Source organism: Gadus chalcogrammus, chromosome 3 (assembly GCF_026213295.1).
Source record: "Gadus chalcogrammus isolate NIFS_2021 chromosome 3, NIFS_Gcha_1.0, whole genome shotgun sequence".
Taxonomy (NCBI): Eukaryota; Metazoa; Chordata; class Actinopteri; order Gadiformes; family Gadidae; genus Gadus; species Gadus chalcogrammus.
In genome coordinates, this window is record NC_079414.1 from 25,339,037 (window position 1) to 25,364,809 (window position 25,773).

Here is a 25,773-nt window from a genome sequence, read left to right on the forward strand (position 1 = left end):
TCCGACCTTTACCCTCCATTCATGCTGGAAAGGGTGCAGTCGTTTATTCAAATAGATATAATTTATGATAATATATGCTGAAACACACAGCCCTTATCCTTCAGACATGTTACAACAGGCTGAGCCCCCGGCGTTAGGATCCAGTTGATGAAGATTAGTATTACTAATGCAAATGATAGCAACTTAATCCTTTTTAATCTGCATGTACCTTTAACATTGAGTCATACAGTCAATGGTTTTAACAAGCCTGACAAACAGGCTGAGAACAATCAAAAGAATACAACCCAAACTATAGCCTATAAAATATTCCAGATGCAGCAGAATCACATTTCTAAGAAAACAGGACAGAGCAGCTAATCAGAAACACGTTATCACACCTCAGAGACACAGAATCCAATATAAAGAAAACAAGGCATAAGGAAGAAAGTGATAAAAGCGAATTGAGCACAATTCGTGGAAATGAGCACAAGCCCTCTTTCAGAACAGGGGGGGAAATCTTTTCACGCTTAACTGTCTTTGGGGAGCAGTTACTAAAGGCTTCGGTCTCACTCAGCTTTGCATACTAGCTAGCCATGACCCCATGGGCGTTGAAAGGTCTCAAAATTCACAAATACTCCTTTTAGGCGCAACAGGAATGTACTAGAATTCTCAGAGTGTTTTCCTAGGAAAACGTCCCCCCCTCTCTTGCCCATGGCTCTGTGCCAGAGCTGGAGATGTATGTTTAGAACTGTGCATGAACCTCGAGCCAAACAAACCAAAGCTCTAGAGTATTACAGGTCTGGTGCTATAGATCTGTACGCATGGATGAAATTAAGCTTTACGACCCTGCGGTGCCAGTGTTGTTGGGACATCGGTTTATACTTCCATTAAGCCTTTTTAATAATGATGTTCCTTTAACATGTTGATATAAGGCTGCTGCTTTTACGAGGACCCAAAGGCCGAGAACAATCGAGGCACACAATCCCATTCCATCTCTCCCAAGTTCTGCAGGATCAACTTTCTAAGAAAGCCACTGGACAGAGTGCAGGGCAGCTAATCAGAAACACGTTATTGGTGAATAGTAGGCACACTTCAGAGATACTAGAGTAGTAAAGATGGAAGTTCTATCTTTCTGCACATATAATACATAATACAAGAATCATAAGAATCCCTGAAGGGTACATAAGGTGCTGTTACACTTCTATACTCACTTGTATTTGCTTGTACTTAGGAGATAGATATAAACAGATTGAGCGCAATTCATGGATGTGTGCACAAGCCTTCTATCAGATGTCTTTGGGCTGCAGTTACTACAGGCTTCGGTCCCACTCAGCTATGCATGCTAGTTATGAACGACCCCATGGGTGTTGAAGGTTTCAAAATTCAAAAATCCTTTTAGGCGCAGCAGGAACCAATCGAGTTGGACACAAGGAGTCAGCTACAGCCGGAGCCAGGATCATAGCACAGACCTTGGGTGCAGAACAGACCTGACACAGACGGTCAACTTTTCTGCATGGTGGTGGTGCTGGTGGTGGTGGGGGCGGGGCGGTGGGGCTGGAGTTGGGCTTGGGGATGTTGGGGGCGATGGGGGTGGTGGTGTAGGGGTTGGAAATCGTATTGAGTTACTTTGATCCTGGTCTTGATATCGGGTCACGTTGTCACACATGTTGAGTTGTGTAAGTGCAGTATAAGGGCACAGACTAGTTCTGTTTTGCGTGGATTTCTTTTTATGCCATGGGCTGCCATTACTTGGCAGCCCATGTTTTTATTGCTTGCTTCTGTTTGAGGACCTGCACAGGCAGGTTAAGAGATGTGCCACACAGACACATATCATACATTTGATGAGACAGCCTTGTTGTGCAAAATACCGATACAAAAAGTCACATTGATTCTGTAGCCGTGTGCATAGTTGCATGTGATGCCTGAGAGTCTTCACACATACATACTAGATGTGTGTATGGGGGCGATATGTTCTTTGGTAAGCTTTTCAAGGTTAGGTTCTAAGCCAGTAAAACACACACATAATACATTTTTGAAAAAGCTATGAAATTATGCAATTAATAGGTGCGACTTGACCACATGGGACTGTGTTGCAAAATGCTGTATTTTTCCCACCACAAGTGGTTTACTTGTGCTAAACTAGCTTCAATCTCCCTGCTGTAAGCCTGCGTTTGTGTGTGTGTGTGTGTGTGTGTGTGTGTGTGTGTGTGTGTGTGTGTGTGTGTGTGTGTGTGTGTGTGTGTGTGTGTGTGTGTGTGTGTGTGTGTGTGTGTGTGTGTGTGTGTGTGTGTGAGAGAGAGAGATTGCAGGCTACCATTGTTGGCCGTTGATATCATCATTTTGAACCTTAAGGTTTGAAGGACTCCCAAAGGCGATCACAAGTCAACTACTTCAACCAACTACTGCTAGGGACAAGGGGGTATCGTCCAAGTTAGGAATCACTGATTCAGAGTACAGTGAATTACGCTTCACTGCAAGGTTCGGCCCCTAAATGGATGCAGCCTAGTACGTGTTCCTCCCCTCCACTTGTATGACTTGTACATGAGGAATTGTCATGACTACCCCCTTTCATGCTCGGCAGCCTGAACAGGACATGTGTTGCGCAACATCCAAAGGCCTCTTGGTTGCTGCCCAACTCTGTCAAAACAATGGATCTGAGCTTTCTTAACCTTTATAATGTCAGTCTTAGGTGTGTCTGTGTATACTCCCCGCCCCCCCCCCCCCCCCCCCCCACCCACCCCCTAGGGCAGCCTGCCCTCTATGGCTCTAACGTCACCCCATTCTACACGCACTTGGACAGAAACACAGGTTGGACTAGATATTCTAGAAGTCCGCTGGATCCCCCGGCAAGATAAACGCCCCATAAATACGTCAGCTGTGGAAGCTATAGCTAGCAGCACTATTCCCCTCACCATGTCATCATTTCAAGCATTTTGTGGTTTCAATGATCTTGATGGTTGTAATGTATCTCGCCATGTTGGAAGCCATCCTTGTTTCTCTGCAATTAAAACGTTTTTATATACATCATTGTATACATGTATAAAATCCGTCATATGCGAATATGAATATTTGTTGACTATGACGAATAGACAAATTTAGATAAAAACAGAACGAATATGTAAAAAAATTATCTTAACTTTTTAAATATTTTTTATTTGGTTTTAAAATGGATACTCATCTTGATGAAAAGTTCATTGATATTGGTTATTTTACCAAATTCTTTCAGACTACACTTCCCATCGGTTCTATGGTGTAATGGTTAGCACTCTGGACTCTGAATCCAGCGATCCGAGTTCAAATCTCGGTAGAACCTGTATTTTGAGGAGGACAGAAGCTCAAGTGGTGAATACTTTACTGCGTGAAGCTATCACAACATTGCTTGATAAAACGTTATGTGATGACAACTACTCCACAACTGGCCCAAATACACCATTCCAAAACGTTCAAACTATTATTTTCAGAAACATTTTATACAGCACCTCTCATAATACATGAATGTTTGTCTGCCTCTATACTTTAGCTGTCCTGTAGTTAGATGGATAGTTGGTTACTTTATTGATCCCCTAAGGGTTGTATGGCTGTATGGTTATATGTCTTGTTTTAATGTTTTAATGGAGCCAGTCCTATGGCATTATGTTTTATTGTTGTATATCAATTGCTGTGTGATTTAATATGTTCTTTCTTTTAAGCCACCATGTGCCTAGTATAACATCTTGCCTACAGTTGGACTACAGTTGAAAATAAGCCTGCTGGCTAACACTGGCGCATTTACAGAAATGTTGATCAATGGGCACTGTCCTCTAAATAAATAAATGAAATGAAATGAAACAATAACAAAGTTCAGTAATCTTTGCTTGTTTTGTTGGTTGAACATTCATCAGGTCACGAGTATCACATTATACACAGAAAGCCTTGGCTAATGATGGTCATCCGAAACAGCTCTGCAACGAAAGCTCTGAGAACCTTTGGCGATTTAGTGGAGCATTCACATCTGATTCAGAGGACCCTTTCTTTGGTTTCTTCCTACACAATGCTGTCCCCTAGAGGAGGAATCTATGGGTAGGACCGCAGAGAAAGAAGAGCTCCCTACTGACATCAGGACAGCTGAAACCCTACAAATATTCTGTTACAGCCTGAAAACTGCTGTTCAGACAAACACTTGGCCCACGATAAACAAAAAGTGAAAGAAATATAATTAGATGTTGCTTGCTTGCAGGATTCTCTCTCTCTTTGAGTTGCATCTTGAATGCACTTATTTGTAGTCGCTTTGGACAAAAACTAAATAAATGTAATGAAATTAAATGTAATGTAATGGTAGAACTTGCTGTAGCAGATCATAGACGATAAATCAGAGACTTTCATTCATTCAGATGTTTTTATTAGCAACAAAGTTGTGAAAAAAAGATATTGGAACTGGATATTTGACGGTGATAAGTGACTCACACTGTGAGTAGGATTGTTACTGGGTGCCTCACTCGGCAGCTGTGACTTAAGACGACTCTGGATTCAGAATAACCACTTCCTCCTCCTCACTGTCCGATATGATCACCACGGGTCCTTCGACGCAAAGTAAGAGATCACATGGTTAGATTCACATTGCAACACAACAACACACACCGTGTTACACAGGTCAAATTTTACTTACTTTCTCCTTTTTTCTTGTTGCCTCTCTTCTCTGCCACAATGGTCACTTCTGGTTCGTCCCCATCTACCTCCTCTTCCTCACCTTCGTCGTCCTCCTCATCTTCAAGCCCCCAAGCATTCTGAAGGCCTGCACCGACCTGGCCAACGCCTGGGGCGGGCACGACAGGGGAAAGCGCCCTGGGATTGGTTGTTAAGGTTCACAAAGACAGCTGATAGGGTGAGGAGGACTGACCGAGATCAAACAAAATCAGTGTCCACAACATCAGTGTTTCCTAACTTTGACGCTACCCCCTTGTCAGTAGTAGTAGTTCGCAGTAGTACTTAAGGAGTCCTTCAAACCTTTAAAGACACACACACACACACACACACACACACACACACACACACACACACACACACACACACACACACACACACACACACACACACACACACACACACACACACACACACACACACACAGGAAGGATACATCTCTGCCGGTGTCTCTACACCCTCCACAATGTCGCTGGCCTGTTTGGTGAGGTCTGTCATTTCCACCGTGGTCTCTAAGTTTTTCAGAGCCGTGATTCGCTCCTGGGGCATAGACTCCGCAAAGCCACATTTACGACCCTCCTTCCTGGATGAATAGATGGAAAACGAAATTGATATTAGATTTAATACAAAGCAAATAGAGAGGAGGAGGAGGAGGAGGAGGAGGAGGAGGAGGAGGAGGAGGAGGAGGAGGAGAAGAAGGAAGAGGAGGAGGAGGAGGAAACGAGGAGGAGGAGGAGGAGCGAAAAAACAATGAGCCATCCACCCTGGTCAATGGTGGAGAGGAAACAAGGAAGAGAGGATAGAAATAACTGAGCTATTGGCCCTGGTCCGTAGGAGAGATGAAAGGAGTAGGAGGGTGAGGAGGTGGAGGAAAGGAGGTGGTGGAGGAGGAGGAGGAGGGCTAAAATAACCTCATACTACCCACCTGGCTTGCTTGTCGTTCTTCAAGGCCTTCGCGATCAGGTCTGTGATCTCTGACACTTTGACGCTGGCGATCTTACTGCATCGCAGGACCTGCGTATTGCGTAATAAAGACAGTAAGTTAGTATGTTTTAAGGTACGTCAGTGGGTCTGGAGTGAGTCAGTGGGCCTGGAGTGAGTCATGGCCTGGAGTGAGTCAGTGGGTCTGGAGTGAGTCATGGCCTGGAGTGAGTCAGTGGGTCTGGAGTGAGTCACGGTGCCTAGATTGAGTCATGGCCTGGAGTGAGTCAGTGGGTCTGGAGTGAGTCACGGTGCCTAGAGTGAGTCATGGCCTGGAGTGAGTCAGTGGGTCTGGAGTGAGTCACGGTGCCTAGAGTGAGTCATGGCCTGGAGTGAGTCAAGGTGCCTAGAGTGAGTCAGTGGGTTTGGAGTGAGTCATAGCCTGGAGTGAGTCACGGTGCCTAGAGTGAGTCATGGCCTGGAGTGAGTCAGTGGGCCTGGAGTGAGTCACGGCGCGTTGACTCGCCTGTTCCTTGAGCAGCATGATGCCGCCGCTGGACTGGATGGAGCAGATCTCTCGGTGTTTGTTCATGGCGATCATCAGCAGGCCGTCCATAACCCGCTCCTCGCGCTCGCACGGGTCAACCAGCAGGTAGGTCCTGGAGGTCGGGGGGGAATGAGGAAAACATTTAACACACACACACACACACACACACACACACACACACACACACACACACACACACACACACACACACACACACACACACACACACACACACACACACACACACACACACACACACACACACACACACACACACACACACGATGGGTCCACTTTAAGCCTTCTTAGGGATGGTTTGATTTGACTCACCCCTGCTGGAAGAATGAGAAGCTGACGCAGATGGGCATGTGGTAAATGCTGAGCGCGATCGGATCCCTCTCTTGGGCACTATACTGAGGAGTGAAGGAAGCCTGGTTACAAAGGGACCCAGAGTCTGTCGAAACAACTAGAAACTCAACAAGAGGTTCCATTCCATTTGCTCGTCATGCCATTGAGCCTCATCACTACAGCACCTTCCCTTTAGCTTCAGCGTTAGCATACCCGTCCCTACTAGACGCTGCTACTCTTACTGAAAGCCCACACACTCACCACTGTCACTACGTCCCCCTGGATGCCAACATCAGGCCGTTTGAAGTGGGAGAGGGCAGCGATGGCGGCTATACTGGTGGCATCCATCAGGTTGCCGTCGTGGTTCAGCATGTGAACGTCCACTCTGATCTGCCAAACCTGGGAAGAGACGACAGCACAGCGTGAATCAGAGCACCTAAATGCTATCCGTTGTTGATTTGTTGAGGATGATGAGGACGAGGTAAGGATTTGGCCTCCTGCTATAGCATGGTTTCTCAACGGGGGGCGTTCGCACAACCTAGGGGGGCGCTGGGAAAGTGATAAAGGTTTCATTTTTTGAGAGGGATTTAAAAAGATATTGGGTGAAAAAATAGGCTACCTGAAATAAATAGCCTATTTACATTTATTGGTTTCTAACCCCTCTACTGTCTCAGATACTTTTTTACTGTCTATGGCTATAGGATGCCTACAGGTGGGTTGAAGACCTTGCAGCTTGGAGTGGAACACCCAAGCTGCTACAACACAGTCGTGACTCCTGAACCTCTTGGGATAACTGGTTGGTGTTGGTGATTTTGTGGAGTCTCTGGTGCGCCCGTGTGCACCCGTGTGTGTGTGTGTGTGTGTGTGTGTGTGTGTGTGTGTGTGTGTGTGTGTGTGTGTGTGTTACCTTTTCTCCAGACACCACACAAAGGGACTCAGTGTCGATGCATCTGGAGTTCCTAAGGCATCTCTCCAACTGTCTGTTCAGCTTCACTAAGAGCTCAGATGACCTATACAAACACAGACATTACCATCTCACTACAGATTTACAAAGCACAGCCAGCCTTAAGCCATTCTAGTACATAAATCCTTAAATTCAAGTTTTGACTAACATAATAACATGGACAAAATTACACTTAATGTTGTCGTTTCTCTTTTTAGCAAGATACACAAGAGATTGGTTAGTTTCAACAAAAGGTTTGTTTTAAAAACGGTAGGATCCAGTGTGTACGAGTCAATAGCAGTGGATCTATTGTCAAAATACAGTTAAGTATGATAATCAACTCAACTAACACAAAGTACTGTTTATGTCGGTCTCTTTGATTAGTTTCTCACCTGCCCAGTTCAAACGCTGGCGAGGCCATCGGGGACAGTTCTAAGTTAAAGAACATGATGCCCTCGTTTGGCCTGCTCTCCTTCGGGGTCACGAGTTCACACGACACCTGGGCCATGACTCTGTACACAGGACATAGAAAACAAAGCAGCACAATGGGTCATTAAATAGGCCAAAACATGACGGTAATGATATAGTTAGACTTAGACACACAGACACAGACACACCCATACAAAAGCATTTTGGGAGTACCTAGAAGAGCGATAAATAAATGCAACATCAAATATTATTATCAAAGCTTAATCTTTCACCTCGTCTTCCCCAAGTCCACAAAGCAGCACCCATAGTCAGTTCCAAATGTTATCTTGATGTTTCTGTAGTCGTACGTCTGCCTTCCATCCAAACGCTGTAAGCATAAAAAACGCACAGAAATAGAATGATCCACCATAAAACAAATAGAAATAGAGCATCCACCATAAACAAACAGAGATGGAGCAATCAACGATAAACACATAGAGATGGAGCATCCAGCATACAAACATAGAAATTGAGCATCCACCATACACACATAAAAATAGAGCATCCACCATACACACATAGAAATGGAGCATCCATCACAAACACAGAGCTGGATACATATTACACCATAAACCCATAGAAATGGAGAATCCACTATACACACATAGAAATTAAGCATCCACCACCATTGACACTGAGGAAAACCCACACTTCATATAACTTAAGACTGGGGTGCCTACCTTTTTCTCCTCAATAGCTTTGAGCAGGAAATCCCGCTCACAGTTAGATAACGGTGTGTCTCTCATTGTGTAAAATGGGGAGCTATGGGTATATATTCAGGAGTTGGAGCATTCACAAGTCCCTGGTAGGGGTTTGAAAGCGTTTATTGATAGGTTATACTCGTTCTGCCAACATGTGTCGACGCCACAGTCAATGTTGTGCCAACATCAACCCGGAAGAACATTAAACAGCCTCATGGCCATGACAAAACAAAATTTGCTGACACAATTTAAAACGCTTATATATAACAGTATGTTGTATCAAATGTTATTTTAAACACTTTAAAAACAGATATCTCACTATGTACGGAGTAGTTATTTGTTAGCAGCCGGACAACGCGCGGAACAATAACGACTATGCGTCACATGAGGGTGAACGAACTCTTATTTTGAAATAACGTACAGAACCCGGCGTTATGCGCATGCCCAGTAGCGGACGAATCCCCGAATTACGCGCCGCCGCCGCTGCTATGCGCGACTGTCATCCACGGTCTTCAACCGCTTCCTACCGCGCAGCCTTCGAACGCCTCGCCAGGCCTCCAAACCTGTCCGTTAAAGCGAGGCATATGCTTAAAACGCCGTTTTCCGTTATTACGAAAACAGAGGCAACCTATTGAACATATCCTGCGTCAAAACCAAGAAGAAAGGTGCGTTTTTAGTCCCGTCATTCATTCTCCATCGTTCACCGTCCGCCGCATATATCGCAGTAGCTTGGTTGTATCAAGGTAGCTTGGTTATTTGCTAGGTTTCTGAGCAGATTTACTCGTTCAAATCACCGGTCGATTGATTTCATTCGTTGTGTGCCCTGTTTGATTTAATTTCCCCACTGATGTGATTGGGGGTGTTTTAAAATACCATAATTAGGGTTAGCTATGTGGGGTATTTTAACCGGGGTAGTACGGTCCGTTAGATCGCCAGCTTGCTAGGCGCAGGCGCAGTGCCTCTCTGTGGCGCGCCATCAGCGAGCTCTGCAGGCTGCATGGAGATGTGGTGATACTACGAGGGGCTGGGGAAAAAACTGTATACACACACACACACACAGTAAGATTGTGCGGCAGTTACAGATTAAAGTGCATGATAGAGAAGGTCAAGCGTGTCCCAGTGTTGTGACAACATGAGGAGAACAAACGTGTATCTGTCTCTACTGGGCCATATATATATATTGCACTTTCATATTGCCTGGTTTTTTGTTGTTTATTTTGTACTTCTGTGACTTCTTTGGTTTGTCGTTGGTTAAAAATATTCTTCACTTTTAATAGACGCATGGTTGAATTTCCTGGTGTGTATTTTCGATTTAAGATAGGGGGTGCAACTTATCTTAATGCGGCAGGAAGGCCTTACAGGAGGAAACCAATCTTGTTTACACACGTTGTAAAGCAAACAACAGAACATAAAGCACCTAGTACTGTCCGAAAAGCCTTCAACCCAGTGCCTGTAGCTCCACCCTTTTCTCTCTCATCCTCTTCTACTTTTTATTTTTTATAATATTTTTAGTTCTCTATTTATACCACACGTGTCTCATGCAATCTCAAACTCAATTTATATCGGGCCTTCTTCAAACACCTGCCTAGTCTGTCCTTTCTCACCCACTACCACCACCACCACCACATCAACACTGACACCTTATCTGACATGGCTCTGATACCCTTCTGGATTCATCTGCCCTTCCCCCATTACCCATTCCGCCCCCTCCCCCCCTTCCCATTTTATCCCCTCTGCCGCCCGCCCGCCCCCACCACCCCCCAGATGAAGTTGGGAAGGAGCTGGCTGTGGTGTTGTCTGCTCCTCTCCTCGCTGGCTGTGACGGCATTAGGAGCCCGCGACGAGGAGGAGCCTGAGGCAGACTTCCCCGTCTCGGACGCGGAGGACCAGGTCAGCGATGAGGACGAGATAATGGCCATGATGGAGGAGGAGGAGGAGGATGAGGCCATGGTGGAGGAGGAAGAGGACACCGTCCTGGCAGACAATGAGGCAGCAGAGGAGGCAGAAGAAAAGGAGGCCGTAAAGTCCAAAGTCTCCTTCCAGGTCAGGGATGGTTTATGGGTCAACTGGGGACAAGGGGGACAAATGGGTTACGAGTGTCACTCTCACCCTCCAGCCTGTTTCCATCACAGCTTTCACCCGGACACTTTCTTCAATAGCACTGAGTCATTTTGGTGTCAATAGATCTTTTGGACGTCAGACAATGATCTGCAATAAACAAGAAATGTCAATAAATAGTCGACAGAGTGTGACAGATTAATGATTAAGGTTTGCGTCCCTTACTTGCTTAACCTTTTTGTTATCGTATCATTTCTTTAAATATCGGAATTATGTATGTAATAATATAATTATTGGTGTAATTAATATCATTCATATTCTTATAACAATGGACTCTGGCCCCCTCAGGTGACGTATAAGACTCCCATTCCGACTGGGGAGGTGTACTTTGCAGAGACCTTTGACGATGGTTCATTGGACAGGTACTGCACCATTTATATTTTATTCAGGATCAGATTAAGGCAATATACATCATATAAAATAAGATTATATATATATATATATATATATCACATTAACATGGGTCAACAAGCATTGGTCCACACTCAATAGTATTATTATTTTCATTATTATAAAGAAAAATTGGCTTCAATATCAATTTTATTTGTTATTCACACACTTCCAATTGTCATTGCAGATGGCAGGTTTCAAAGACGATGAAGGACGACGCCGATGAAGACATCGCGAAATACGATGGTTGGTTTACGGCTGTGCTCCTTTTACTGCACTACTGGGTTTCTGCCGCGGCCTCTGATGCTGGCGATGAACTGGAATTATGTGGCTTTAAAGGGGTGATATCATGACACCAGGTGTGAGTGTGATCAGCCATTACAAGCCTTTCCCTGTGTTTTAGTGACGTCCCAAGTGGGCATGTGCACCTAGATGTATGATGGATAGTTAAGCAACATTTGCCACAGTCCACTGGGTAGGCTGGTGAACTGATCTATCCAGCATACAGCTAGGTGGGTGGACACGCCCACTGGTGATGTCACTATGGCTTCTTGTAATGGCTAACCACACTCACACCTTGTGGTATGATATGACCCCTTTAATAGCCTGCCTGTGTGGAAAAAAAATCGGCCAGCAAAGCTATTTGACTTCCAAATGAGCCCAGCCCGATGTACATACAGTATGTATGATAACGGTGTTCTCGAGGCCCGCTCGTCTCCTATGGCTGTCTGACTCTCGCCTCTGTGTGTCCTCCTCTCCCAGGGAAGTGGGCAGTCGAGCAGCTGAAGGAGAACATCGTACCTGGAGACAAGGGCCTGGTGCTCAAGTCCCGCGCCAAACATCACGCCATCGCCGCCCTGCTGGCCAAACCCTTCGTCTTCGAGGACGAACCTCTGGTCTTGCAGTACGTTTCCCTTCGCTCCACTTTCCTCATCCTTCTGCTCATGCAGGCTGTTAATTCTCCTCGCTAAGTCAGGCGAGACGCATCGAAGAACGTCTCTTAAGCTACGTGCACCATGTAGGTAACCCCTGTTCCATGTCCACACCAGGTATGAGGTGAACTTCCAGGACGGGATCGACTGTGGAGGAGCGTACATCAAGCTGCTCTCTGACAGCCCCAGCCTCAACCTGGTCAGTACATGCTTAATATCGATTTATATTATTATCCATAACTTTCAAGACACAAATATCTTATCATATATACACTTAAACCGCGAGGAGATGCACGGCAAAGAAAAAAGAAGTGAACAGAAACGTCCTCTCCTTCTTATACTTCTGTCGATGATTGCGCCTCTCCTTATATCGAAGTTGGCCGTATGTCATACCGTGGTTTAAGTGTATGTATGTATGCAAGTATTTTTGTGTGGATAAGTAATCACTGCCTAATCTGAAATACCTTTATGATGATAAATGACGCAGAGACATCATGACTCTCTCCTTCTCGTGTTTGCACCTCAGGAGCAGTTCAACGACCGCACACCCTACACCATCATGTTCGGGCCGGACAAGTGTGGCGAGGACTACAAGCTGCACTTCATCTTCCGCCACCAGAACCCCCTGAACAAAGACCTGGAGGAGAAGCACGCCAAGCGGGCCGATGTGGACCTCAAGAAGATCTACATGGACAAGAAGACTCACCTGTACACCCTGGGTAAGGAACAAGACTCACCTGTACACACTGGTTAAGGAACGAGACTCACCTGTACACACTGGTTAAGGAACAAGACTCACCTGTACACCCTGGGTAAGGAACAAGACTCACCTGTACACACTGGTTAAGGAACGAGACTCACCTGTACACACTGTTGAAGGAAAGAGACTCACCTGTACACACTGGTTAAGGAAAGAGACTCACCTGTACACACTGGTTAAGGAAAGAGACTCACCTGTACACACTTGTAAAGGGAAGAGACTCACCTGTACACACTGGGTAAGGAAAGAGACTTACTTGTATACCCTGGTTAAGGAAAAAGACTAACCTGTACACCCTTATTAAGGAAAGAGCCTCACCTGTACAACATGGGTAAGGAACAAGACTCATCTGTACACACTACTTAAGGAAAGAGACTCACCTGTACACACTGGTTAAGGACAGAGACTCACCTGTACAAACTGGTTAAGGACAGAGACTCACCTGTACAAACCTCACTACAAGTTTTTACTTGTACCAGAAAGTCATTTAGGATTCACAATATCATTGGGAGGCGCACATAGCTTTTGGCTGTGATATGATATATTATATTATATAGATATTATAGAGTCCCGGGAACCCGCAAACTGCAACAATCACTTTCTCATCCGTGTTGCGGTTCACTCTGGACTTCACGGTGAATGCTGTAACAACTAAGCATCAGGTGAAATTCTTAGAAATAGCGAAAATCACAACTATAGCGAAGTGTTCGCACGAATAGAATAAACCTAAATCTGCGTCAACCAGATTGTTTTGTGCCACGCCATTCATTAATTCGTGCCACAGGTTTTTCTGGCGAAGAACTCGGCTCTGAACACGCCTTTGCATTGACTTTGTATGGATTCGCGCCGTGCCTTCTCTGTTGGTGTGAACAAACCTTTACAGCCTGGAAAGGCGTTTTGAAGGAATAAGTGAACGACCCTATTAAAGAATAATGACACCCTGGCCTTCACCACGACACAATTCAGATGTAGGTCAAGCAGCCAGCTAGGAGGGGGGGGGAGCCTTTCCTCCTTTGCGTTACACAAGCCGGACGTTGTGAGCCAGACTCTTTGTTTCTCTCACCGCGGGGCTGGGGACCAAAGAGGCCCTCAACTGAGATCTAATGGAAATCCATTTCCTTCCGCGCACAATGAAACCTCAGAAATCTATAACCATCCATTTACAAAACAACCTCAAATACTGCAAAGCACTCATGATGTCACCAGAAGGCCAGGGGGGGAAGAGGCGTGTAAACGCCCATCGTCTGTACCACAGACCCAAACTAGTTCCTGCCATGTATCGAGATATATACTGTATATATATAAACTAGAGCCAGACGATACTGGTGCACTGATACTATTTATTGCATCACAGCATAATTGTCATTTTGGCCAAATTGTGTTATCTAAGCTAAAGTCTGCTGATTCACTGGGCTTCATTTGCTGTATCCTAAGCCAATCAGTGGGTTTTACGTTACATAATCACTATCCGCCTACGTCATCTATTTCACTCAGGCATTTTTGAAGCTAAACAAGATGAACCTTGAATGCTGATAGCAATTATGCTGTAAGGCTAACGATATGCATATCATGGTATGATGCAGCTCCTTGGGATTTGCTGCTTTCCCCCCAGTGATGCTTCAGGTCACAGCAACATCGCCTTAAAACCCAGAGCAAAAGGAACCTATTACCTGTAGTATGGGGAGGAGCTACTAACCTTCACACAGAACATGATGTCAAACTGTTAGTGTTGGGAGTGTTTACATGGATATACTAATTAAAAAGAGGTGATTACGCTAATAAATCAACAGCATCTCTTAGGCTGTGTGTCATCTTCATCATAATGATATATCTTCATCTGTATGTGATAATATTGGCCACTCGACATATCTGTGACGGGCCAATATCGGCAGACACATCGCTCAGACTCTAATATACTGTAAACCCCAAAGCCCCCCTTCATTCATTCCTAAGATTGTATTCCTCTGTACCCCCCCCCCCCCCCCCCCCCCCCCCACCAGTGCTGAACCCGGACAACAGCTACGAGCTGTTCATCGACCAGTCCAGCGTGAGCCGCGGCAGCCTGCTCCACGACGTGGTCCCGCCCGTCAACCCGCCCAAGGAGATCGACGACCCCAAGGACTCCAAGCCCGAGGACTGGGACGAGAGGGCCAAGATCCCTGACCCGGAGGCCATCAAACCCGAGGACTGGTGAGGGGGGGGGCGGCGGGTGGTCCATGTAGGGCGGGGGTGCACATGTAGGGCTGGAGCCACAGGGTACCTCACGGTACGATATGATACGTGGCGGACGATACTGATAATAACGCGATACAGCGATTCTGCGGTAATCATAAATTGTTCGACAATCCTTTAACGATGCATCACGATATATCTCGAACTATGAATACAAAATTACCGTGAAAGGGTCAAGTGAGGATTAAAAAATCGCGATACAGGGATTCCTTGATTATCAATAGATGTTAAGACAATCCTATAAAGATATATCACGATATGTATGTCTTAACTATGAATACAAATGACTGTGAAAAGGTCAAGTGCTGGATATCGGTCTTTATTTATGGTGCAAACTGAGTTAAAGTTTCCCTCGTTCATGCGTGGAGCGCCACCTGGAGGAGCAATGAGGTAGTGCCTCCGGGAGCAGGGTAATCTGTTAGAGCGCCTTATTCTTTAGTCTGTTTGCTCAGCACTCCATCTACACGTAGCCCCTCTCTCACCTCTCTCTCTCCCCCTGTTGCCGGCCCCGCAGGGACGAGGAGGCCCCTGCTAAGATCCAGGACCCCGATGCCCTGAAGCCTGAGGGCTGGCTGGACGAGGAGCCAGAGTTTGTGTCGGACCCCAGCGCTGAGAAACCCGAGGACTGGTAACTACACGCCCCTCACACTGGCCCCCGCGGACCCACCTGACGGTCAATAACTGTTATTAGGGAGATGTATGGAATGCATACAATCTGTCATTTTATGTCATTTTCATTGCATGAACAGTATGTTATTAACACTAAACCTTCACTTTAATGCAGTCATTAATAATTAGGATTATTCCCGAAATCACGTTATAGTGAGAATTATTACTTAATTATTATTATTTCACATTGTTTGTCCACAATGAAACAATCTTTTTGTTTTGATTACAGTGTATGCAGAAGTAACTACCTCCACGCAGCGTGGTGTTTTATAGGAAATACGACACAACTGGAAAGGAAATAAGCGTTAATAAGAGTATAAGAGTTTACCGCAACAGCAGTATGAAACAGCGGAGTAGATCGTATTTCTTTAGTTCGGTTTATGATTTGAGGACACAATGGTCATTTTGACTTTAAGGTTAAGGTACACTGGATGATGATAATACATTTCTATCTATCTATCCCAGATTATACGTACATCCTCCTAATAATCATCAACAAAGCCCCTTTAGCTGTATAGCCCACCCGCATCGAGACCCTCATGGATCTCCTAACCTCTCCCTCTCCGGTCCTCAGGGATGAGGAGATGGACGGGGAGTGGGAGGCGCCCCAGATCCCCAACCCGGCGTGTGCCACGGCCCCCGGCTGCGGCCACTGGAAGTCCCCCACCGTCAACAACCCCCTGTACAAGGGCAAGTGGAAGGCCCCGCTGGTGGACAACCCAAACTACCAGGTACGGGGGTTGGTTCTCCTCTGCCACACATCAAACCCGGAGCCGAGGTCCCTTTACTTCCAAAGCACTTTGGTTCCATCCCAGAGGCCGGCTGGGTCGGCTTAGCTCAGGAGGTAGAGCAGTTGCCTTGTAACCGAAAGGTTGCTGGTTCGATCCCCAGCTCCCCCTAGTTGATGTGTCCCTGAGCAAGACACTTAACCCTAACTGCTCCTGACGAGCTGGCTGTCGCCTTGCATGGTTGACTCTGCCGTCGGTGTGTCAATGTGTGTATTAACCGATGTAAGTCGCTTTGGATAAAAGCGTCTGCTAAATACCCTAAATGTAAAATGTAAATGTAAGGCTCTGGTCATGTCGCGTATTTTGCAAAAGATCTTCCTTTGGTGACCCCAAAGTGTTGTTTGGGATTGGCCCGACACCAATCGACTCTAGAACCATCGAAGTAACCGCCCCGTTTATCACAGCTCTATTACACCGTTTTAAAAGTGTTTCATGACACCAGCGGCGCTCACGCATCTATCTCTCACACCTCACCTCCTTTTCCTTTTCAGCCTTTGTATGTAATCGCATCGCTTCTGGTATGAACACACCTTAAATACTCTCTACCCCCCCCCCCCCCTTAGGGAGTGTGGAGCCCCAAGAAGATCCTGAACCCCGAGTTCTTCGAGGACCTGCAGCCCTTCAGGATGAGGTCCTTCCGGGCGGTGGGCCTGGAGCTCTGGTCCATGACGTCGGACATCTACTTCGACAACTTCATCGTCACCTCGCACAAGGAGGTGGCGGACCGCTGGGCGGCCGACAGCTGGGGCCTGAAGAAGCTGGTGGCCAGCGCCAACGAGGTAGCGAACCCGTCGCGCGCGCGCGCACACACACACACACACACACACACACACACACACACACACACACACACACACACACACACACACACACACACACACACACACACACACACACACACACACACACACACACACACACACACACACACACACACACACACACACACACACACACACACGTGCTCATGCACGCGCACGCTCCTAGCTGCGGGAGAGACGGGGTTTTTGCACACTATGACGTTTATTTCGCTTTTTTTTTTTTTGCAGAAAAGCTTCTTCAGTTAAACTAGCATTGGTCGGTGTACGTTTATATTTAACTGTTTCTCACACATGCGCTCACACGTGCACGCTCCTTCTGGGTGATATGGCAGTGGCCGCCTTGGATGATTTAGCTGTTGGAAAAGACGACAAGTTTTTTTGCCACACATTGGCATTTATTTAGGTTTTATTATGAGAAAAGCTTCTTCAATTGTACTAGGATTTGTATTTATGTGTGTGTGTGTGTGTGTGTGTGTGTGTGTGTGTGTGTGTGTGTGTGTGTGTGTGTGTGTGTGTGTGTGTGTGTGTGTGTGTGTGTGTGTGTGTGTGTGTGTGTGTGTGTGTGTGTGTGTGTGTGTGTGTGTCTGCATCTGCAGCCCGGCGTGTTTGCCCAGCTGATGTTGGCAGCAGAGGAGCGCCCCTGGCTCTGGGTGATCTACATCCTCACCGTGGGCCTGCCCGTAGGACTGGCCGTGCTCTTCTGCTGGCCCAAGGTACGCAGCTCCCCTGTCTGCCTGTCTGTCTGTCTGTCTGTCTGTCTCCGTCTCTCTCTCTCTCTGTCTCCGTCTCTCGCTCTCTCGGTTTCTCACTCGCTCTACTGTCTGTCCGTCTCTCTCTGTTTCTAGGTCTCTCTATCTCTCTCTGTCTCTCTCTCGGTTTCTCTCCCTCGCTCTGTCTCTGTCTGTCTCTCTGTCTCGCTCTCTGTCCCTCTGTCTCTCTCTTTCCCTCTGTCTCTGTCTGTCTCTCTCTCTCTCTCTCTCTCTCTCTCTGTCCCTCTGTCTCTCTCTTTCCCTCTCCCTCTCCGTCTCTCGCTCTCTCGGTTTCTCACTCGCTCTACTGTCTTTCCGTCTCTCTCTCTCTCTCTGTCTGTATCTCTCTCTGTCTGTATCTCTGTATCTCTGTCTGTCTGTCTGTCTGTCTGTCTGTCTGTCTGTCTGTCTGTCTGTCTGTCTGTCTGTCTCTCTGTCTCTCTCTGTCTCTCTGTCTCTCTCTCTCTCTCTCTCTCTCTGTTGATCTTTGTAATTAAAGTGAGGTACCCCTGTCAGCCCTGTCTTGACCTCTTTGACCCTCCCCCCTCCTTTCTCAACAGAAACCTGAAGACGAGTACGCATACAAGAAGACGGATCGGCCCCGTCCCGACATAGAGGAGGAAGAGGAGGAGGAGGAGGAGGACGAAGAGGAGGAGGAGGAGGAGGGCACCGCTGCAGCAGAGGAAGGGGAGAAGGCTGCCCAGGCCTCAGCTAATGAGACGGCCCCACCTGCAGGTCAGTGGAGCGCGCTCTCTCCATCTCGCTCTATCGCACCTCGCCCTCTCCATCTCGCTCTGTCGCACCTCGCCCTCTCCATCTCGCTCTATCGCACCTCGCCCTCTCCATCTCGCTCTGTCGCACCTCGCCCTCTCCATCTCGCTCTATCGCACCTCGCCCTCTCCATCTCGCTCTATCGCACCTCGCCCTCTCCATCTCCCTCTATCACACCTCACCCTCTCCATCTCGCTCTATCACTCTTTCTCTCCATCTCCCTCTCTATTGCACTCTTTCTCTCCATCTCCCTCTCTACTGCACTCTTTCTCTCCATCTCCCTCTCTATTGCACTCTTTCTCTCCATCTCCCTCTCTATTGCACTCTTTCTCTCCATCTCCCTCTCTATTGCACTCTTTCTCTCCCTCTCTATTGCACTCTTTCTCTCCATCTCCCTCTCTATTGCACTCTTTCTCTCCATCTCCCTCTCTACTGCACTCTTTCCCTCCACGTCGTTCTCTACCTCCGTCTTCCTCTCTTCCTGTGTTTCTCCCTCTCATCCTCTCTCCCTCCGTCTAGCTCTCTGTCCATCTTATCTGTTCTGCACCGGCATCCATTATTCATGGCCCATAACCACACCTTTCTACAAACTGGGCCTTGTTCTCTCTCCCCCCGTCAGATGTGACGGAGGCAGTGGAGGAAGAGGAAGAGGAGGAGGAGGAGGAAGAAGAGGAAGAAGAGGAGGAGGAGGAGGAAGAAGAGGATAGTGCAGCGGCAGGAGACAGCCAGGGAGAAAATGATGACGAAGAGGAGGAGGAGGGCAAGGCTCAGGGAGGGGCAACAGAAGAGGTTTGTCATTTCCTGTCGTTGTGAATAGTCAAGGAGGAGTCCACGATGTGTCTCTGAACAGCTGATCTTAGGCTGGTCAGCCTATATCAGAAATGTGTCATACTTTTCCTTTGTTCATTCCAAATTGTATTCATAGATTTCCTTGGTGATTCTTATATTTGATTAGACTCTTACTTAGTCTTGTATTTTTATTGAACTAGGGCTGCACGATATATTTTACTATATATTTATATTATTTATCGTATTGCTAACAAATGATTGTGTTATATTGGTTGGCACTTTTAAGGATGTTACTATTAACATTCTAAATACATTACAACCGCACACTTCAATAAGTGTACTTATCAAAAGTCATATTGTCGTCGCATTACGATTAGATGATCACCAAATCATTAAAAGGCGACCCCAGAGACATCTTACGGCTCTGCGTTTTGATGAAGCGGGGCGACTGCACCTTAAACAACCCTAGTAACCCTGTGGTTCCTTCCCCCGATCTGTCCCTCTGCAGCCCCAGAAAGAGGCCGGCGATGGGGGCACGAACAAGCAGGCGGTGAGGAAGAGGAGGGTACGGAAAGAGTGAAGAGTGAACCAAGCGTGGAAGACCCCCCCCCCCCCCCCCCCCCAACACCCACCCCGACATGGCTTATTGGGGGCTCAGGGAGGTGGAGGAGTGCCCTGGGCTGATCCCCAGCTAAGGGCCACGCCCTCTCCCTTCTGACCAACCAGTAGCGGGCGTTCAGCCTGGATACCCCCCATCCACACACCAACTGCTACCCTCCAACTGCCATCGCCCTCCTGTGTTCCTCCACCCACCAACTGCCACTCTGCAGTTTCTCCACCCACCACCTGCTACTCTGCAGTTACTCCATCAACTGCTACCCTCCTACACCAACCCTCCCGTTACTCCACCCATCCTCCAACTGCGACCCCCCCTGTGTGTTACTCCACCCATCCTCCACCTGCGACCCTCCTGTCTTAACTACATCCATCCTTCTCCAGGCACCCACCCGCTCACCCAGCTACTGCTGCCGTTTTCTGTGTTCCTCCACCCATGTACCCACTGCTGCCCTGGTGTTTCTCCTCCACCCATCCTCCAACCGCTAGAGCTTTCCCCGCTGTCCTCCCATCAGATCCATTCCTGCTAGTGTTTGTGCTTGGAGCTCCCTTTCTCCGCCTCCCATCAGGTCGCCATGTGTCAACGTTCCCAACCCGACACATGACCGTTCAGCGTTCCCCGGTCGCCGTTCCGCTCGCAGTCTGTTCCCGCCAGGTCTTCCATCCTGAGTATGTTTCATATGATGTTGTTCTTTGGATTCGCCACCAGGTGAATTGTTTTCACAATCAACCCAACTCCCGTTCCGGCTTCTCGTTAAAGAGGCTCAATGCGCAGCCCCCCAATCCAGATTAACATGTTCCGCGTTGCGTTGTCTTTTTGTGTCTGGTTTGGATGGGTTTTAACTGACAGCAGGTGGTGTTGACGAAATGATGCGCGCTGTGATGATTACATTGACTTTGTTTAGGTTTAAAAGAGATCCTCCTTTTTAGTCCGCTTTTTGGGTTATTTATCGAAAGTAAGGTTATCAAGTCATTTGTGTTTTTTTTAAGTTATAGCTATTTGCAGACTGCATCGGCACTGAAGACCTATTTATTGTTCTCGTTTTATTCTGAACCAATATGTGCGGGAGAGGAATCCAACATCCATGATGTCGTTCTGGGGTGTTCTCTGACCAGCTGACTGGGCAGTGCACCCCATGACTGGGATCATAACTCGGTTTCAGAGGCGGTACAGACACTGTCGTTAGGGTAATTAATTAAGACGCAGACTTTGCCGTGCTGCGTTGAGCGCTCCCCAGATCCAGCCGTTCCTTGGTCACTGGGATTTTCCCAGTAAGAACCTCCGAGAACCAAACCACTCTCTGCTGTGCTACTTTAAAACGCCCGGACACCTAGAAGTTTTTCCTGCAGGAATAATTTTCCTGAAGAATGAGTTGATGCTGATTTTCTGCGTAAATATTTTTTTGTCTATATTGTTTGACGCTTTTGCAGTTCAAAGTTCCTGTCCCCCTGTTGGCGGGCAGGACTTCTGTTTACATACGTTTTTGCAAATTGTACATTGCTCTTGAAAAGTAAAGTATTTAGTATAACATGTTTGCACGCTCGGTCGCTGGAGTGGGGTGCAGAATTCGCCACCAGGTTGACTTCCACTCCTCCCGTTTGGTCATTGACGTAGGGACATTAAATGGAACAAAAATGTTTTATTAAAACATTACATTTTGTCAAAATTGTACACAGTATCTACACGCAAGCCAGTTGGTTTTAACAAGCGCATCGTTGGCATGCTGCTACATAAAACAAAAAGGGAATGGGAATATTTTATTGTACAACCACAACTTATCGAAATAAACAAAGAAAAACATGACTGGGTCTACCAATGTGTGTTTGTTTACAACGGCTGCAAAAGCAGTTCGAAAGCAACACGGAGTGTTTCATATTCACTGGCTCGACCGGTTTTAATGCTCCTTTGTTTGTTACAGTGCAGCTTATGACTTCCCGTCTCCTATCTCTTCTGACATACGATGAGATGATAGGCTTGTTTTTTTTAATCGCTACCCACCCAAACCTGCCTGGAGACGTAGTCTTCCTGGACAGGGTGAGTGGTTCGATAGCTCTCAAGGACTATTAACCCCTATCTACACGCGAAGAGAGAGATTGTCTGCCTTACTTCCTCCATCTGCTCCTCACTGTACATTTATTCATCTTGCCATTGGGTTCAATCGTAGCTTAATTTAATTAGATATACTTTAAGTATTTGTACCCAGCTTTAGGATTTGGCCCTCCTCTTCTATGCCTGAACATTGTGAGCATTGTAGTGTTGATCGCCTCATCTACCGAGTCAGATGGTTTAGCTTCCAGAAACTGCACGATTACTGTAGTGGATAGCAAAACGATTAAGTATGTGGCATTAATGATTAAGTTATATACAAATGGGTAGCAAGAAAAAACACTCAAGCGACAGGATTAGCTTAGCTGAGCTTCCTTGTAGCGGGGAATTTGTGCATACCAACATCACAGCAGCAAACTAACAGCTTATGTATTGTTTTTAATGGCCAATTAAAAAAAACGATATGTGACTGTTAAAACCATCTTTAGTACTGTACAGTTAGCCTCGGTCACTGAGCTGCAAACCTAATCTAAATCATGATTCTTTTTTTTACCGTTTTATGAATTCTGCCAAAAAAGGCCATGGCCCATGATGGGAGTAAAACAGTTTAGTTACATTAACTTTACATAACAAATACTTTGTAAATTAGTGAATAACATGACCGTGCAAATCAAATCCGACTCAAGCCACCATTTGTAATACACATCGTTCAGTCCAGTTTGATCCCGATGTAACCAGTTTGAGCGGAACCATGTGGTAAACAATTTCACGCCATCCCAAAACTCAGATCCAGCTGATTTTAAAGTTGTTAAGAGGGAAATGTAAATAAATAAATACACCAGATTCATAAGATGAACCAAAGTGACCAAAGTTAAGAAACGGGGAAGTGATGCAGATGCAGATTAGGGCTCAACAGTATCTTTTAAGTATTTTTAAGCGGTATTGTGTGTCACATAAATGGCGTTTGCTACACGAAACAATACAATGTGCATGAGTGCAAGGGAGACACGACCATCCAGAGAAAGTTGGAGCATTTTTATACAATAGTCGTCCCAGTGACTAGCTGCCTCCACCCGAAGCGAGAGCAAAGATCTAGTAGCAACTACTGCTCGGGGCCTTGGCAGGGGGACCAGTTTAAGGACCGGACACTGGGTAGAACTGACCCCTTCACCTCTTTATATGGGACCGGACCTTCCACGGTTACTCTAGAATACGGTGTGCAGACAGACACCCACCTCCCTGACCTCCATCCTCAACCAGCTGAGAAGCAGCCATCGGGTCCCATAGAAAGGGCGAAGAGAAGTCCTGCCTTGGGAGTGAGTGACGTTTCCACGGAACAGACCTAGGCTTGACCGCCTTCTGAGCACGCTCAGTAAGCGAGACAAGATGAGCGTCCAGGTCTGCACCGGAGACTACGACTCCTTCCACGGCAGGCTCTATGGGCCCCAGGCCCCCCCAACCCCCAAAAGGCTTAGATCTTACAGCCACGTCGGGGTCTCTGCTTCTCGTTCTTCTTTTACTTTCGTTTGCTCTTGGTGTCTGTGGTCTGGAAGACGCTGGAGGCAGACATGAGGTTCTCGATGTACTGGCCCAGGACCTGGTTCTCCGACTTCAGCTTCAGGTTCTCCTCCTTGACGGCGTCCACCCGCGCGGACAGATCTGGAACGGAGAGCGAGCGAGTCGATGATTCAGCGGACAAGGTAAATGGACTGCGTTTATAGAGGGCTTTCCTATCCAGTGGCCACTCAAAGCGCTTTACAATATTGCCTCACATGCACCCATTCACACAGCGATGGCGGTGTCAGCCATGCAAGGCGACAGCCACATAAGGACATACCGGAGGATGGAGCAGAACTAATGAGGCGAAGAGACGAAGAGAGACACGATGACAAACTGGGACCACGTCAGGGTTAACGGCTCATGCGTGGCGACGCTATTGGCTGAGCGTTAGTGGTGAGTTCGAGAGGACGCCCTCCTATGCTATAACTCCGGCCTTGCATAGCACTTAAGACTGCAGGTATGTCAGCGCTCAGCAATCACTTAACGATATTAGGCTTTACTGCACCGTATCGGATGTCAGGGTCCACCTTCCCATACTGTCTCAGATAATTAGTATGGGATGCATGTATACAACGGACGGTGTGGCTATTTGGTACAACTTTGAGGTCCTGGTTAAAAAGGGGGCGATTGAGGTATAGGTCACACAGGGTTGTGTGGACGTCCCATACCTTCCAAGGTATGCTGGAGTTCCAGAACCTGATTGATGAGCCTGGTCTTCTCCTCCATCTCAACCTGGTTCTCCATGTCTCCTGAAACAGTCGGGCACCGAAGGTTTGTTGAGAAAACGACATTGCACAGTCCTCTTGCTGTACCTCTCACACACTGACTGACTTACCATCCATGTCGCAATTCATGGTGAAGATCTCGTCCTGTTTGGAATACAGGGCTGCGGTTCCACTGTCCGCTGGACATGAAAAGGAAAAACATGTCTGAATAAATTGCAATTGACATCAGAGACTAAATGGGAGATGAGCTGGGTGTAATCGAGCGATTACAAGTGGGTTAAGTGCCTTTGTTATCCATGTATATAATCGTATATGACAATGCATAGAGAAGAAAGAGAACCATAAGTTGGGAGTCTTCGCAATCTGCCTTTACTCTAAACATAAAAAAGGTATTGGTGCAAAAACATGGAGGAAATGGGAAACAAGCAAATGGATACACTGGCATAAACATTCACCCACTCACACACGAATACAAAAACACCCATATAATATCGCCAACGACATTTGATGAGTATGCATCCTCATCAATTTTAACAACAGGTCGATAGGACATTTAACAACAGATAGGACCTGATCTAAAAAGGTAGAGATGCTGGTTGGTCGGACACCCCACCCATAGCCACCCCATAACCCCCATAGCAGGCCGACCCGAAGCCCAGCGGCGGAGGGCGGCGTCAGGCCGACCCGAAGCCCAGTGGGGGTGTTACCGGAGAATCACCGAGCATTCAGACCACCAGCTAACACTGGTGGACCAGCTCACCAGTGTGGAGCTACTGGCCCTCTGGCCATGTACTGGCCACAAGCTCGTAACGACAGCGATGTTTTAAACGCACGGACCCGCCGTACCCTAAAAACCCCTCAAAGCAGGACCCTGTCCCTCCTGATCAGATTGTAAACATGCACGGCGCAGAGCTACAATGCTACATGCTAATCGAGCTACAATGCTACATGCTAGCGGCTATGGCTGACGTTATGGTCGGATCGGGGCTGTGGTAGGTCGTGTCGATTCCGTCTATGTCAGTATTCATCCTCCTAGGTAGTCACTCCGTTTAAACACGAGGTGATGTCGTTATCACTCACCTTGGATATTCCGAGAAATGTCTATTCCGTGTCGGTATAGGGTTCGTTTGAAGCCGGGGAGCCTGGGACTACAGATGCGGAGAGGGAGACTAGTGGACTCTGCCAGCAGGGATGTAGAAGCGCCCGACACCGCCACGGAT

The 25,773-nt window shown here is 47.0% G+C and overlaps 3 protein-coding genes and 1 non-coding gene across 4 annotated transcripts; 2 read left to right on the plus strand and 2 right to left on the minus strand.

The window, feature by feature from the left end:
* Positions 1–3,220: 3,220 nt before the first annotated feature.
* Positions 3,221–3,292, plus strand: trnaq-cug (transfer RNA glutamine (anticodon CUG)). Its single transcript has one exon. It is a non-coding gene; the product is annotated as a tRNA-Gln (tRNA).
* A 1,052-nt stretch (positions 3,293–4,344) lies between these two features.
* Positions 4,345–9,345, minus strand: exosc9 (exosome component 9). Its single transcript, XM_056586993.1, has 11 exons — positions 8,567–9,345; positions 8,120–8,214; positions 7,811–7,930; positions 7,383–7,485; positions 6,737–6,874; positions 6,458–6,540; positions 6,107–6,239; positions 5,585–5,673; positions 5,096–5,242; positions 4,625–4,800; positions 4,345–4,536 (listed from the first exon to the last, which is right to left on the minus strand). The coding sequence occupies exons 1-11, from the start codon at positions 8,630–8,632 to the stop codon at positions 4,469–4,471; spliced, it is 1,218 nt and encodes a 405-aa protein (XP_056442968.1). The 5' UTR covers positions 8,633–9,345; the 3' UTR covers positions 4,345–4,468.
* On the plus strand, positions 9,033–20,223 carry clgn (calmegin). The gene is made up of 15 exons (XM_056586961.1): positions 9,033–9,252; positions 10,352–10,630; positions 10,994–11,067; positions 11,283–11,341; positions 11,858–11,999; positions 12,145–12,226; positions 12,554–12,746; positions 14,788–14,977; positions 15,534–15,647; positions 16,263–16,419; positions 17,040–17,255; positions 17,894–18,010; positions 18,607–18,781; positions 19,437–19,606; positions 20,115–20,223. The coding sequence occupies exons 2-15, from the start codon at positions 10,352–10,354 to the stop codon at positions 20,184–20,186; spliced, it is 2,040 nt and encodes a 679-aa protein (XP_056442936.1). The 5' UTR covers positions 9,033–9,252; the 3' UTR covers positions 20,187–20,223.
* Positions 20,224–21,775: 1,552 nt separating this feature from the next.
* On the minus strand, positions 21,776–25,767 carry scoca (short coiled-coil protein a). Its single transcript, XM_056587023.1, has 4 exons — positions 25,634–25,767; positions 24,664–24,732; positions 24,497–24,577; positions 21,776–23,927 (listed from the first exon to the last, which is right to left on the minus strand). Exons 2-4 carry the CDS (start codon positions 24,680–24,682, stop codon positions 23,785–23,787), a joined length of 243 nt encoding a protein of 80 aa, XP_056442998.1. The 5' UTR covers positions 24,683–24,732; positions 25,634–25,767; the 3' UTR covers positions 21,776–23,784.
* Between the last annotated feature and the right edge of the window lie 6 nt (positions 25,768–25,773).

Excerpts from the sequence above, each read along its gene's own strand:
- exosc9 (XM_056586993.1), bottom strand. The coding sequence starts at position 8,632 with ATGAGAGACACACCGTTATCTAACTGTGAGCGGGATTTCCTGCTCAAA. Across the intron at positions 6,240-6,457 it reads TTCTCATTCTTCCAGCAGGG|GACCTACCTGCTGGTTGACC; the intron begins GTGAGTCAAATC and ends CCCGACCTCCAG. Across the intron at positions 4,801-5,095 it reads GTAGAGACACCGGCAGAGAT|GGCGCTTTCCCCTGTCGTGC; the intron begins GTATCCTTCCTG and ends AACCAATCCCAG.
- clgn (XM_056586961.1), top strand. The coding sequence starts at position 10,352 with ATGAAGTTGGGAAGGAGCTGGCTGTGGTGTTGTCTGCTCCTCTCCTCG. Across the intron at positions 18,011-18,606 it reads TGCTCTTCTGCTGGCCCAAG|AAACCTGAAGACGAGTACGC; the intron begins GTACGCAGCTCC and ends CTTTCTCAACAG. Across the intron at positions 18,782-19,436 it reads TGAGACGGCCCCACCTGCAG|ATGTGACGGAGGCAGTGGAG; the intron begins GTCAGTGGAGCG and ends TCCCCCCGTCAG.
- scoca (XM_056587023.1), bottom strand. Across the intron at positions 23,928-24,496 it reads ACTCCAGCATACCTTGGAAG|ATCTGTCCGCGCGGGTGGAC; the intron begins GTATGGGACGTC and ends TCTCCGTTCCAG.